Source organism: Acipenser ruthenus, chromosome 27, assembly GCF_902713425.1.
Source record: "Acipenser ruthenus chromosome 27, fAciRut3.2 maternal haplotype, whole genome shotgun sequence".
Taxonomy (NCBI): domain Eukaryota; kingdom Metazoa; phylum Chordata; class Actinopteri; order Acipenseriformes; family Acipenseridae; genus Acipenser; species Acipenser ruthenus.
This window is the reverse complement of record NC_081215.1, coordinates 3,452,335-3,465,334: the sequence shown is the minus strand read 5'-3', so window position 1 is coordinate 3,465,334 and position 13,000 is coordinate 3,452,335. Positions and strand designations below refer to the sequence as shown.

Here is a 13,000-nt window from a genome sequence, read left to right as displayed (position 1 = left end):
ACGAGATGGATGCATTGACAGCAGTACGAGATGGATGCATTGACAGCAGTACGAGATGGATGCATTGACAGCAGTACGAGATGGATGCATTGACAGCAATACGAGATGGATGCATTGACAGCAATACGAGATGGATGCATTGACAGCAATACGAGATGGATGCATTGACAGCAATACGAGATGGATGCATTGACAACAGTACGAGATGGATGCATTGACAGCAATACGAGATGGATGCATTGACAGCAATACGAAATGGATGCATTGACAGCAATACGAGATGGATGCATTGACAGCAATACGAGATGGATGCATTGACAGCAATACGAGATGGATGCATTGACAGCAATACGAGATGGATGCATTGACAGCAATACGAAATGGATGCATTGACAGCAATACGAGATGGATGCATTGACAGCAATACGAGATGGATGCATTGATAGCAATACGAGATGGATGCATTGACAGCAATACGAGATGGATGCATTGACAGCAGTACGAGATGGATGCATTGACAGCAATACGAGATGGATGCAAGTACAGCAGTGTGGAGTAGTGGTTAGGGCTCTGGACTCTTGACCGGAGGGTTGTGGGTTCAATCCCCAGTGGGGGACACTGCTGTTGTACCCTTGAGCAAGGTACTTTACCTAGATTGCTCCAGTAATAACCCAACTGTATAAATGGGTAATTGTATGTAAAAATAATGTGATATGTGAAATAATGTATAATGTGATAATAATGTATAATGTTGTAACAATTGTAAGTCGCCCTGGATAAGGGCGTCTGCTAAGAAATAAATAATAATAATAATAATAATTGACAGCAGTACGAGATGGATGCATTGATAGCAATACGAGATGGATGCATTGATAGCAGTACGAGATGGATGCATTGACAGCAATACGAGATGGATGCATTGACAGCAATACGAGATGGATGCATTGATAGCAATACGAGACAGATGTATTGAGCGTTTCCAACGTCAACATTCTGTCTGCTTCCTGCAAAGCAAAATCTACCCCATTACGATTCAGGGATTGCGCAGGACTCCGTGAGGTTACAATATGAATGGTCGAGTCAGTTGGGGCAGTTTCAGGGATGGAAATAAAACTCCCATTACTTAGCAGTTTGGATCCATTCCTGGTTTTACTAGGCATTTAATAAGACATGCCTGAGCTTGTTACCTACACGCCGTGGCTAATCAAGTTTGTCTTTGGCAACAAGGATAAACAATTAAAACACAAAGGGTGTGGCAGTACTGCTACTTTCAGATATGAAAGTAATTCTGTTCAGAGTGATTGCTGAACAACACACCACAGGTGCACTGATAAACACTGACGAATAATAAATACATTCAAACAGAAGCATCACACCCACCATATCCTTTAAACTGGAATCCGATGGTGGAGCTCAATTTGAACACATTACTGGATGTAATAATATTCTTTTCATATGGTGTGTTTTTTGTCTGTTTGTTTTATACAGAATGCAGACTGTGCTACAGCAACAAAGTAGAAGGATAAACACTAAACACAAGTCAATCCTGTTCCTGAGTCAGTGACAACTGTCCAGACGATTACGTGAATGTATGTTACTTTATGTTTTTGACTAGGGCTTTAGAAGGCTGACAGACAACAAATTGAGCTCCTACTGTGCAAGCGATTCTCCCCAGTTAAGCTGCTAAATTTGCATGGGCATCCGTATGGCTGTGTCCATTTGTTGCATGTACTGTCTTATACAAAGGGCACAGTTCATGAAAACAATAGGGGGTTTACTAGATTGAAAATGTGTGACTGCTAAGTAGGTCATACCGTGTAAGAAACAGAACCTCAATGCTGGACTCAGAGATTCAGCTCAAGTTTCCCGGATCATAATCATAGCTTTGAGTCAGAAAGCGCTATGGCAACCCCATTATTTCACCATCCAGCAGTTTGTTGGACTTAGAGATTATCATGTTCAGCTCCAGTTTCCCAGATGTATATGAATTACAGTGAGGAAAGTTATAAGGGTACAGGCACTGCATTGGCTATCTTTGCACACTGACTCAGTTCTGGCATGTCTGAAGCAGTGCCTATGAAACTACAGCCAGAGTGATCTGCTCTTGGCTACACAAAGAAAGCCCTGAAACACTAGAATCCTGGTCATAGCACTCGTACAAACAAGCCACCCCTTTGCAATCTGGTCATGTACTGCACTGTGTAAAATGCTTTAAGGATAATTGCCCTTGCATGTTTTATTTATTTATTTTTTAAAAAAGCATGCACGTATTAAAATGATGAAAACAATTGTACTGCACGAATGCTCCATATTATTTTCCGCTTAGAATTAGCTAGAAAACACCTTGAGAGTGCTTAAGAGGACTTGAAATATAGAACTTAATTGTTTGGTTTTAGTCGTGTGTAAAATTCCCAGGAGTTAATGAAAGACTGAAGTAAACGCTTTGAAAACACGGCAGGCAGTTCTTTATTCATGTAAACGACGTATTTTCTTAGCTTAAGTACAGCTTTCAGGACACTCAATTTTATCATAAAGCAGACCTCGTTTACATTCCAGTTTGATTTGTTACACCAAAAGCAGTTTTCAGGCGAGTGTGAATTCAAACAGTAATGATGCAGTGCTTAGTTTGCACTGTGGCAATGCAATTTTTACAGTCTGTGGACAAATATCCTGTTATTTCAGTGTTCAACATTAAAATGAAATATTGTTCCAAGATATTAGCAAAACAATACTGTAGGGAAAGAGATTTCTGGATCACTTCTGTTTAACTACATTTCAAAAGAGAATCATTACATACATACATGACAGTGTTCTGCATTATAAGAAATTGCATTGACCTCCACAGTTACTTTGCAATGCATTTTCTTCAATGTTCTGTAATACCAGCATGCTTTGGAGTCTCACCATCTACAGTATTGTGAGGGGCTGACCAGCCAAGTACTTAACACTCATGTGGCTGGCACCACAATACCCGGCTCACGCTTCAGCAGTGAATGTGATCTTGCTTTTCAGCAGTAACTGATTCGGTGGACTGAACAAATGTTATCCCATCCTCTTCAGCTGACAACAGCTGAGGATCTGTCTTCATCTGTATCAGTTTATCGGAAGAGATTTCAGCAGTTCAGTGGCTGGGCGCTGCACCTGGCCCATGCCAGCTGAGTCTGTACCATCGCTGGTGTGCGGTACTTGGGTTACCAGTAAACCAGAGGAATGTGCTGGGTTTAGAGGAAGCAACTCGTTCTGGGAATAAAGCGTCAGTCAGCAACTCCCACACCGCCCCCGTTGCATGGGTCAGACAGTAGCCTGGGTGTGAACAGACTTTCCCAGTTTTAAAACAAAAAAGCTTGCTTCCGGCCAACTGCCCATTGCAAGTTGACCAGATTTTGGGGAGTTTGCACTGCTTCTGTTATTAAAGACCACCCCTTAATTCAGTTCACGTGACAGTCTGTTTTACAGTTACTATCGCAAACATAACACTTTATAATGACAACTCCAGTACACTGGTGCGATTACCAGTAATATTATGAATAACATCGACGAGTTTTGTTGGCAAGATGCAAATTACACTACGTAAGCATTTTTTTTTTATTCATCAAACTGAATAGACACGGACCAGCTGTTTACATGGCGATGTGCTACAGTTAACCATAGTGCGTCAATTCAACTATCAAACTAGAGACCAATGAACTTTGATTCGTTTAAGTAACTTTGATTTCGAAGTTAGTTTTTGGGCGGCTGGAAACAATATCACAGCAACGCTGTTGTTTTCTATTATATTTTTACCCGGCGTTGTTGTGCTTTGTAAGCGTAACTTTGCATTAAAACCGAGTCAAATGATGTGGAAAATTTATTATTTTATCCAAAAAAAAAACTAGGAGCTTCCTGTGTGAATCTCACACAAACCCCAATCGCATGCTGTATCGTCGCAAATTAGTTAAAATTCAATCAAATTTCAGTGTAAAAACTAAAAGCGTCGAACTGCAAAAACAAAACACGATTTAAAAAAAACCCAGAAAGCGCAGTTAGGCGAAAGACTTCTGACTTTCGTACAGATAATACAAGGAGGAGGTGAAACGGGATCCCAAACACAAGAAGTCGGATGGAGGCTGCAGACAGACAAAAGCCTAGGCTTGAATGAAGTTCCTATGCAGGCAATATCCAGGTACCGCAAGGATCCTGTGCAAACGTTTCCCATTTAAATCCCTCTGTAAACGTCGATCCCGTTACAGTAAACCCCTCAAAAGAGTATTTAAAAATAAATCAACAGGCATAATATTTTGGACACTTACCACTACTGTTTAAGATGTGTCTTCTCTGTGTTTTTATTTGAATGGTGTGTATTGTTGCTGATGAGGAGTCCTGTTTCCGGGGTCACATCCCGACAGTCGGCGAAAGCGGGTTGGAGCTGAAAGACATTGAATCAGTTCCTGCCGGGGCGTGGCGGCCGTCTACCGCGAGGGGGCAGTGTAGTAGGAGAGCTGATGAGAGGCTTTGCAGAAAGGTGCAAGACCACCCGTCCTAATAAATGAAAAATAAATACATAATAAAGTAACAACATCTTCTAACTCTTCATAAGCCATACAGCTAATTCAGCTATTCATATGATGGTATTTTATTAACTAAACTATGCTTCATATGTGTTAGCTAGCATACTGTTTTCACCCAGTCTTATATTCCATAGTTTTCATTTTTGTGATGTGTACTTTAAGTTGGTGTCAGTGTGTCTACATTTCTTAACATTTTCAGACACCACATCCTCACAAATAGAAATTGAACAGTTCCCCCCCCCCCCCGGTACAATGTCTCTAGTGGACCATGTGAGTGAATCTGACACAGGAAGCACACATTTACAATGAAGATCAGTCCAGGTTTTCCCAATTCAATAATTAGAGGATCAGTGACAATGTTTCTAATACTAATAAGAGGTAAGAACGTTGATTTTAACCCTATCATGCATGAAATATTCATAACAACTGACAATAAAGTAGTTTTGTACTAATGATAAATACATTTTTCACTGAAAATGTTTAATTTTTTTCCCCATTGCTTTACTGTATATGGGGAAAAAATGGCATCCTCATATGAGGTCATCATGCATTTGCGTCTTGCATACGTCCTCATATAAAGACTAGAAGAGAGTTTTTTTGTATCTGTCCCTATATGTATGTGGTTGAACCCTGTATCCAGTTACACCACTTCTGTGTAGCAGTCAGCTAAATCCAGTTTCATTCTTTAGAAGAAACTACAAGAAAATAAATTGTTCACGAGTGTTCTAGTAAACTGTTCTAGAGAGACATGTGACCATTCCTCAATGAGTACAGCCTCTAATTCCTTTAAGGATGCTAAGGGTGGAAATGCAATGCTGTCTGTGCTCCAGAATGGCACACAGAGACACTGCTTTGCTGTAGCTTATTTACTGTGATGCTCTGTATAAAATTAGCCATGAATATCTCTTGTCAATTTCCAAGGAACAAATGTCAGCCTCCCTTGTTCCCATTAGAGCAGTGCTCAGTATGGGGCCCTCTCTACACATCATACTAATTGGGAGATAATTAGAGGTTGCGGAGAGAGAGACTTGAGTGTGCTACCATTACCCAGCATGCAGTTCTCTAATGAGGTTAGTCTGTATTGTGAAGTGAAAAGCTACACAGCACTGCATACAAGCCGCTGTTACACTGAGCACTTATGGGAACAGGCTTTCAAGTGTGTACAACATTTGTCAGTCTGTATAGTATGAGAGGCAATACCTTTCTTTCTCAAGAACCCTTCATGAAAATCAATAGAACATACTCATGTGCCTATTCCATGCTTCAATAGCAAGTGACGTTCATAGTCTGTTTGAGTGTGGCAATACTGGTTCATAGTGTGTATGTAGCTGTAATGGAGTCTTACTATAGAATATTACTGTTGTGCTGCATTGCGGGTGACGTGGCTCTGTGTGCATTGAATGTCTGAACCCATTTAATGGATGGTTACACTGCAGCTTCCACTAATATCATTGTCACTGAAAAGAGCTGGGAAAATAATGGGAGTACAATTTCCATACAGACTGGCTTCTACATTGGAGTATAATGCTTGCTTAGTAACATCTTGGGATCTTTTCCCTTGCTATTGCAAATAGTCAACCTCAGCATACATAATAAGATCAGAATAATATCAATCAAAATACAAGCCAGTGAAATATGCAAAGAGCTCAAATGAATGTTTAACATTATGTAGGCATATTTGTATTCATATTTGCTCTGGGTGACCAAATATGCTACAAGGTCCAGGTTTCCGAGAATCAAGTACAGTAGCTCAGTACTAAATGAGGCTTTAAGAGAGCTAATAAAATCGTTTGATAAATCTTACCTCACTCATGCCTCACTCTCAGGAACTCTGTTATGCCTGCACATCCTAGGTCATTTTCGGGTGTCTTCTGGGTTAAAGAATGTTGCTGGCTGAAAGTATGTGTTTCTTTCAAAACTGCACCTTTAAAGCCTTTATAATGAGTGGCAGTGCACAGCAGGTTAGAGTTTGAATGATTTTGTTTGCTACAATCTGTCTGGTTTCCATTTTACCACCTAGCATCCCAGTATGTTAAAGCTCTACTAATATTTCATTTTGAATGCAGTTTTATTTGCTGTGCTTCACATTTTGGTCAACAGTCAACAGTGTCATATGTTGCAGAACTGTTTTTTAGTATGTATCTGATATCCTGGGTATGCTGTGAGTCAGTACATGGGAGCCACAGCAATTGGAATTCCAAAAGCAGGTACACTAAGTTCTTCAGAATCTGATATCCTTTTTGAATAAAGTACACAGCTGCAAGAAAGAAAGCTAACTCTATTCTAATCAGCACCTGCTCCCATTTTAATATTATGACATACCGATGGTCTCAGAATAGTATGAACAAATACTGGTACTGGGACTGATGTATAAAGCTCCGAAGAGCCACTGTATTGAAAAGAAGACCAGTCAGATTTATGGCTTCAGAAATGTCTTTGCACTGAAAGATGAAATGTCAATCAAAACCGAGCTCTGTTTTGAATAGCCCTGGCTTCCCACGCTATTGTTTGCATAAGCGGCGGCCACAAAATGGGTCACGTCCAGTGCTGTGTGGTCTATAGATGTGCAGAGAACTGGCATTTACATGATAATGCAACAGACCCTGACAGCAGAGCAAAGCGGGGGTGAGGAAGACACTGGGCTACGCCGCGGGAATAGGAGTCCGAAGTGCTTTTAAAACCTTATCTTTCTGAATTTCGTCAATACTCTTTAAAGAAGCAACATTTATCAAAACAGCCCGAGGTTTTATTTTCCAGCTAATCTTACAACAGGGGAGTTATCTCACATAACCACCTGATGTTTGTAGCCTAAAGCTTTCCTGCTGATGTTTATGCAACACATACGTTTAGAATAACTATAAAGGTGTAGAATTCACATATTGTTGGGAGTTATTTTAACAGTGACTCCAGGGAAGATTCTAAAAAAAGCTACCTGCTTGACAACTGCTAGGATCCTTTAAGCTACATGTTAAATGCTGCTTAATCTAATACGAAATACTTCGTATTTACGAACTGTGGTGCTTCTGTTTGGGCAGCATGTCTCTACGGTAAAGGCAGACTTAAAAAAGAACACTGCTGCTCCACTGTAAAACTAACTGTATTATTATCAGCGCCTCCTGGTGCATATTAAAGGGAAAAAACACAATTTGTTTAACAACACCATTTATTACAATTGAAATACGTCCATTGTATGATGTAAACGTACAAATATTTTACCAAACAAAAACAGCTTGTGCTGTCATTATTTTAGTAGCAGGTATTACAAAAAAAAAGGTTAAAACAGACTTCTTTATACCCCAATACATTCATTATTACATGTTGTATCATACACAAAAAGTCTACATGTTTTGGACAAGATTAGTACAGTCACAAACTGCATAGAAGTTTAAAAAGTGTTCACATGGAAATACAGTTTAGTGCAATTTTTAAGTGACTGTGAATTCAAAATGTGCTACTACTTTTAACCTATGGAAACACGTGGAGCACAGGCTAACTGTATCCACCAAAATACAAACACAGACAAGTGGAAGACATACAGTTTTGTCCAAAAAAAAAAAAAAAAAACTTAAAACAATGCTTTAAAACATATTAAAAAATGAAAACTCTTTAAAAATATACCTCGGTTTTAAGAATGAACGATATTAAGACAGTTCATTTTCCAAGTGTACATTAAATGACACCCTGGGATCCTTCAAGAAGCTGCTTGATGAGATTCTGGGATCAATAAGCTACTAACAACCAAACGAGCAAGATGGGCCGAATGGCCTCCTCTCGTTTGTAAACTTTCTTATGTTCTTATAAAATGTCTATTGCCCCCAGTCTTCCACAGCATGACCCTGTGGGCACTCTACATTTTCAGGAAGAAAACAGACCTTGTTGATAGTCCATTTGTTTACACCATCTAAATTATTATGATCTGTAAAGACACACGCTTTCTCCCTACTTGCTGTATGCTAATCGATTCTGCTATTGTTATACTTGCAGCAATTGGAGGTTATAAACTACATCTTTAAGTAGTTTCGTAGATTCTGAAGTAAAACATGGTCAAATGTTTTTGAAACTTAGCTTTAAGCAACCATAATTATTAGAAATAAAAAAAGGAAAAACCTGGAAGCATAGTATTGAATTTGTATGAAATTGTACTTTTTCAAATGGAAATAAATTGTGTTTTCACTAAAACAATGCACAAAGTTAATAACAAAAAGCATTATAAAAGTTTGGACTAGAAAAGGCATGCAACAGTGTTAGAAAATTCAAAATATACATTTATATATACGATGCACCAAATTGTGTAGTACTGATTAAAACGGCTTCCATCAACACAAAGGCTGGTCTCCCACAATCCACACTTCGTCAGACCACAAGCCAGAAGGCTCCTTTATTCTTAAATTTCAACAAATCATACAAGATGGACTGATCACAGCCAAGAGAGTAAACAGAATTGACAGTCTTTGACAGGGTGAGAAGGAGTGCTTTACTTCTTCGCCTTTTCCACTTCTGAACTGGCCAGGGCAAGCACTTTGTCTCCAGATCCTGTTTGGTACAAAGAATAAATAAATTAAACATGGCTTTACCCGGGGGCTCCCGAGTGGCGCATCCAGTAAAGGCGCTCCTCGCAGGATGTGCCCTATAGCCTGGAGATCGCTGGTTCGAATCCAGGCTATGTCACAGCTGACCGTGACCGAGAGTTCCTAGGGGGCGGCACACAATTGGCTGAGCGCTGCCCGGGTAGGGAGGGCTTAGGTCGGCAGGGGAATCCACGGCTCACCGCGCATCAGCGACCCCTGTGGCCGATAGGGCGCCTGTGGCTCTGCAGCGGAGCCGCCAGATCTGTGTTGTCCTCCGGCACTATAGGTCTGGTAGCATTGCTGTGGATCTGCAGTGCGAAAAATGACGGCTTGGAAGGAGCACGTTTCGGAGGACGCGTGTTTCAGCCTCCGTTTCCTGAGTCGGTGGGGGGGTTGCGAGCGGTGAGCCGGGGATACAGATAATAATTGGGCATGCTAAATTGGGGTGAAAACCGGGGTAAAAATAATTGGCGACGACTAAATTTAAAAAAAAAACAAAAAAAAAACATGGCTTTACCCATCACGTTGTTTATGCAAGACCTGCATTACTTGAAGTCAAACTTTTCTTTTCAAAATGGTGTTACACAGTAATTTTTTCTGTTACTGATCAGGCTCATAACTCTCTCTTAATTGTGAAGTTTCTCTCTCACACACTTTTCTTCTGTGCTTTTCGCTTGTTTGTATTATAAAGCATCTCTTTATGGATAAAGCGATTGTCTACAAGAAGAGAACCGGACAGAACATCTCAGTAGCAGTAGCACTCATCCTTTTTAAACATGCAGATAATCTGCTTATCAAGAATCATTTTTCAGTACCATATATAGTAAAGACTAAACACATTTTTGATATCAGAATAAACAATTATTTTTCAAACCCTATTATAGTACTATATATAAGTTTTACTTACCAAGATCTCCAGAAACTTTTTCAAAATGGCTTAGTGTGGCACTAGCATTAGCAGAGAGAAATGATTCGTCTTCTGGTGTGAGCTAAATCCAAAAAAAATAGGGTGGAGGTGGAAGATAACATTAAATCAATGTTTGTTTATATACATCTTGTAGGCAGTAATAATAATAATAATAATAATGTCTGTGAATACTAAAATCCATAATTATCTGTTTGTTTAGCAGTGCCCTGCTAGATTATATTACCTGTCAATTGGATTATCACAGCTACACAGTTTTGGTTATAACATATTGTTTAGGATATTGATAAATGGAGGAATGCAATGAAACAGTAAATGCTTTGATTTCAATAAAAATGACCTTTTCTCCCAGTTTCCTCAAGGCTGTTAGGATTTCCACTTTCTGCAGGGTGTAAACATTGCGAGGCAGTTGCCCGACCATAACGTCTCTGTCCATCTGCAGACACAAATCAATCAATTTAATATTAACCTTACGCACAGCACCAGAGAAAACGCTCATTATTACACAGGGATATGCAGTCTCCCTCACCTCCGCCAGTCTTGTCCTGAGCTGGCCAGGCTGTTTCTTTGCAAACATTCGGATTACTTCTGGAGTTTTGAATGCCTGACTGATGGCTGCTTGGATTGCCTGTTAAGTTGAAGACACACAGAAAGAGGATCATTGCCACTGCTACCGAGACGTTTAGTAACTTTCTTTTCCTGTAGACAATAGGTTTGTCTATAAAGAGATGCCGGGCATTAAAACATACATGAATTATAATTACATTTAATTGGTCATGATGATACGATTATCATTATTATTATTATTATTATTTATTTCTTAGCAGACGCCCTTATCCAGGGCGACTTACAATTGTTACAAGATATCACATTATTTTTACATACAATTACAGTATTTTTTACACATTATTTTTACATACAATTACCCATTTATACAGTTGGGTTTTTACTGGAGCAATCTAGGTAAAGTACCTTGCTCAAGGGTACAACAGCAGTGTCCCCAACCAGGGATTGAACCCACGACCCTCCGGTCAAGAGTCCAGAGCCCTAACCACTACTCCACACTGCTGACTTTCTGGATCATTTTAGCAGTAATCTATAATTTAGCGTCCAACCCTATTGTATGAAAACATCTGAATGGAGTCTATCAATAGGAACACGCTGAATCACCAGAACAGTGCACAGGGTGGGTTTAATTCCCTGTAGATAATATAAATATCAGCTGTATTAAAAACACAAATAGTCTGTAAACAGAATAAAAGCGCCAGCAAAATGAACCCTGGATCCTTCTGTGGAACACATTTTCTGTAACTACCAAAGCAGCCCTATCCTTAGCTCACTGTTTTGTTTGAAACTGCTCTGCTTACCAGTTGCATTCCGCTGAGTTCATCCACTAAAGTCATATCTCCCGACATGATTTTGTTCAGGGACTCGCTGAACTCATTCAGCTGCTCCAGGGTTTCCTTTTTTGTCTCCTCATACTCCTCCGCGTCGAGCTCCTCTCTATGCCAGGAAGATAGACAAACAATGTATTAAAAAAGCCGCTCTTGCAGATCATGGAAATAATGACTCGCGGACACGATGAAACACTCAACTGAATCGGTAAGATGAGGAAGGGAGTGGTTAAGGCTAGTTTACATTCACACTGCAAGAAGACAGCGAGGTGCTTAGTAACTCATATACAACAGGACAAATGTTTCATGTTATAAGCAGACAGATTACAAAGAAAACCAGTTTCAAGTGGCCTAAATTATCCCTTAATGCCAGTTTATACTGGTTTAACTGGAGTTTTTTCAAAGCCCACCATAACCCTTCAACAGCCAATTACAACAATTATTTTCAAGGCAACAAATCCATAATCAGCTACTAATAAACCCCCGTACTCCCTACATGTTATCAGGTATATACTGGGACACTTACCTGCACTCATCTAGATCCTGAAGCTGTTGCATTAGCCTGTCCAGTTGCTCTTCCAGGTTTTGTTTTAATTTGCTGGTTTCGGTCTTCCCTCGTGAAGCCATCTTCTACCACTTTCACAGAAAGACCACTACCTTGTAGCACAATAACAGACAGTCAGTGTCTGGTCTATTTATAACAAATCAGAATTCAAATCAGATGGATAAAGCGATCGAACATGCTAAAAATGTTAGTGAATCAATGTCGTATTAAAATTAGGGGTGGGTGGGTTTGCGAGTTGTTTTTATGAAGATCCTACACCCCAGTTCAAAACCAGACTACGGTAATGATTTCAAGTTGCTGTACTGCACAGACGGTCAGTTTTAGCTACAAAGAGAACACGCCCTTCGACCAGTCTGTCTGTCACATTACAGATAGATAAAAAAAATAAAAAAGGAGACGGATTTAAATGATTCGACTACGACACCATCTCGGATTCCTTTTATAAATAATTTCCCACAGTACTCAGACATCTTTATATTAAATAAAAGTTTCACTCGGATGTTAGTTTCTTACCTTTCTTTGTCCAAACACAGTGTTTTGATTGGAATCTCATGATAGGGGGAATCTGTGTAGATACACCAGTTTCCGACTCCCTTGTCCAATCACAGAGCGGTTCTTGACCTGCTGAGTGTAACAGACAATATCGTCCCCGAGGTCGGCGAAACAGCGGTTACCATGGAAGACGGGATGCAGGTGCATGTAAGTATGTAAATTATGTGGTTAAAAATTGTGTTTGTTGTATTTGAATTTAATTAACTCAAAGACATACAAATAATATAAAATACCCCATACAGATACTTCACCAGCATGGCGCGCATCACTTTGGTTTTAACCTGTTTTCAACAGTATTTGCAGTGCTATCAAAACGTAGTAGGTAATGTAAATACCACATAAAGTAGTTGACGTGCATAATATCAAAAAGTGCACAACTTATTTAGTATTGCATTCATTGGTCAGAGATATATACCTCATTAAACCTATTTTTCAAAGTGCATTTGCTT

At 39.6% G+C, this 13,000-nt stretch overlaps 2 protein-coding genes across 3 annotated transcripts in view; both read right to left on the bottom strand.

The window, feature by feature from the left end:
* LOC117432061 (beta-catenin-interacting protein 1) overlaps positions 1 to 4,498 on the bottom strand; it is a 28,833-nt gene extending 24,335 nt beyond the window's left edge. Inside the window, exon 1 of one of the 2 annotated variants that reach the window (XM_034053489.3) lies at positions 4,290 to 4,498. The gene's annotated coding sequence lies outside the window, so the exon portion shown is untranslated. The remainder of the gene's footprint in view (positions 1 to 4,289) is intronic. The other variant, XM_034053488.3, reaches the window with a different exon arrangement.
* A 3,194-nt stretch (positions 4,499 to 7,692) lies between these two features.
* LOC117432180 (protein LZIC) lies at positions 7,693 to 12,632 on the bottom strand. Its single transcript, XM_034904925.2, has 7 exons — positions 12,513 to 12,632; positions 11,961 to 12,091; positions 11,408 to 11,543; positions 10,570 to 10,668; positions 10,381 to 10,476; positions 10,023 to 10,104; positions 7,693 to 9,080 (listed from the first exon to the last, which is right to left on the bottom strand). Exons 2-7 carry the CDS (start codon positions 12,059 to 12,061, stop codon positions 9,022 to 9,024), a joined length of 573 nt encoding a protein of 190 aa, XP_034760816.1. The 5' UTR covers positions 12,062 to 12,091; positions 12,513 to 12,632; the 3' UTR covers positions 7,693 to 9,021.
* Positions 12,633 to 13,000: the final 368 nt, after the last annotated feature.

What these genes read in the sequence shown, in the direction of transcription:
- LOC117432180 (XM_034904925.2), bottom strand. Translation starts at nt 12,061, where the DNA reads ATGGCTTCACGAGGGAAGACCGAAACCAGCAAATTAAAACAAAACCTG. An exon ending in AACTCAGCGGAATGCAACTG is followed by an intron (nt 10,669 to 11,407) that starts GTAAGCAGAGCA and finishes TCAACTTAACAG; the next exon opens with GCAATCCAAGCAGCCATCAG. An exon ending in TCAGGACAAGACTGGCGGAG is followed by an intron (nt 10,477 to 10,569) that starts GTGAGGGAGACT and finishes TTGTGTCTGCAG; the next exon opens with ATGGACAGAGACGTTATGGT.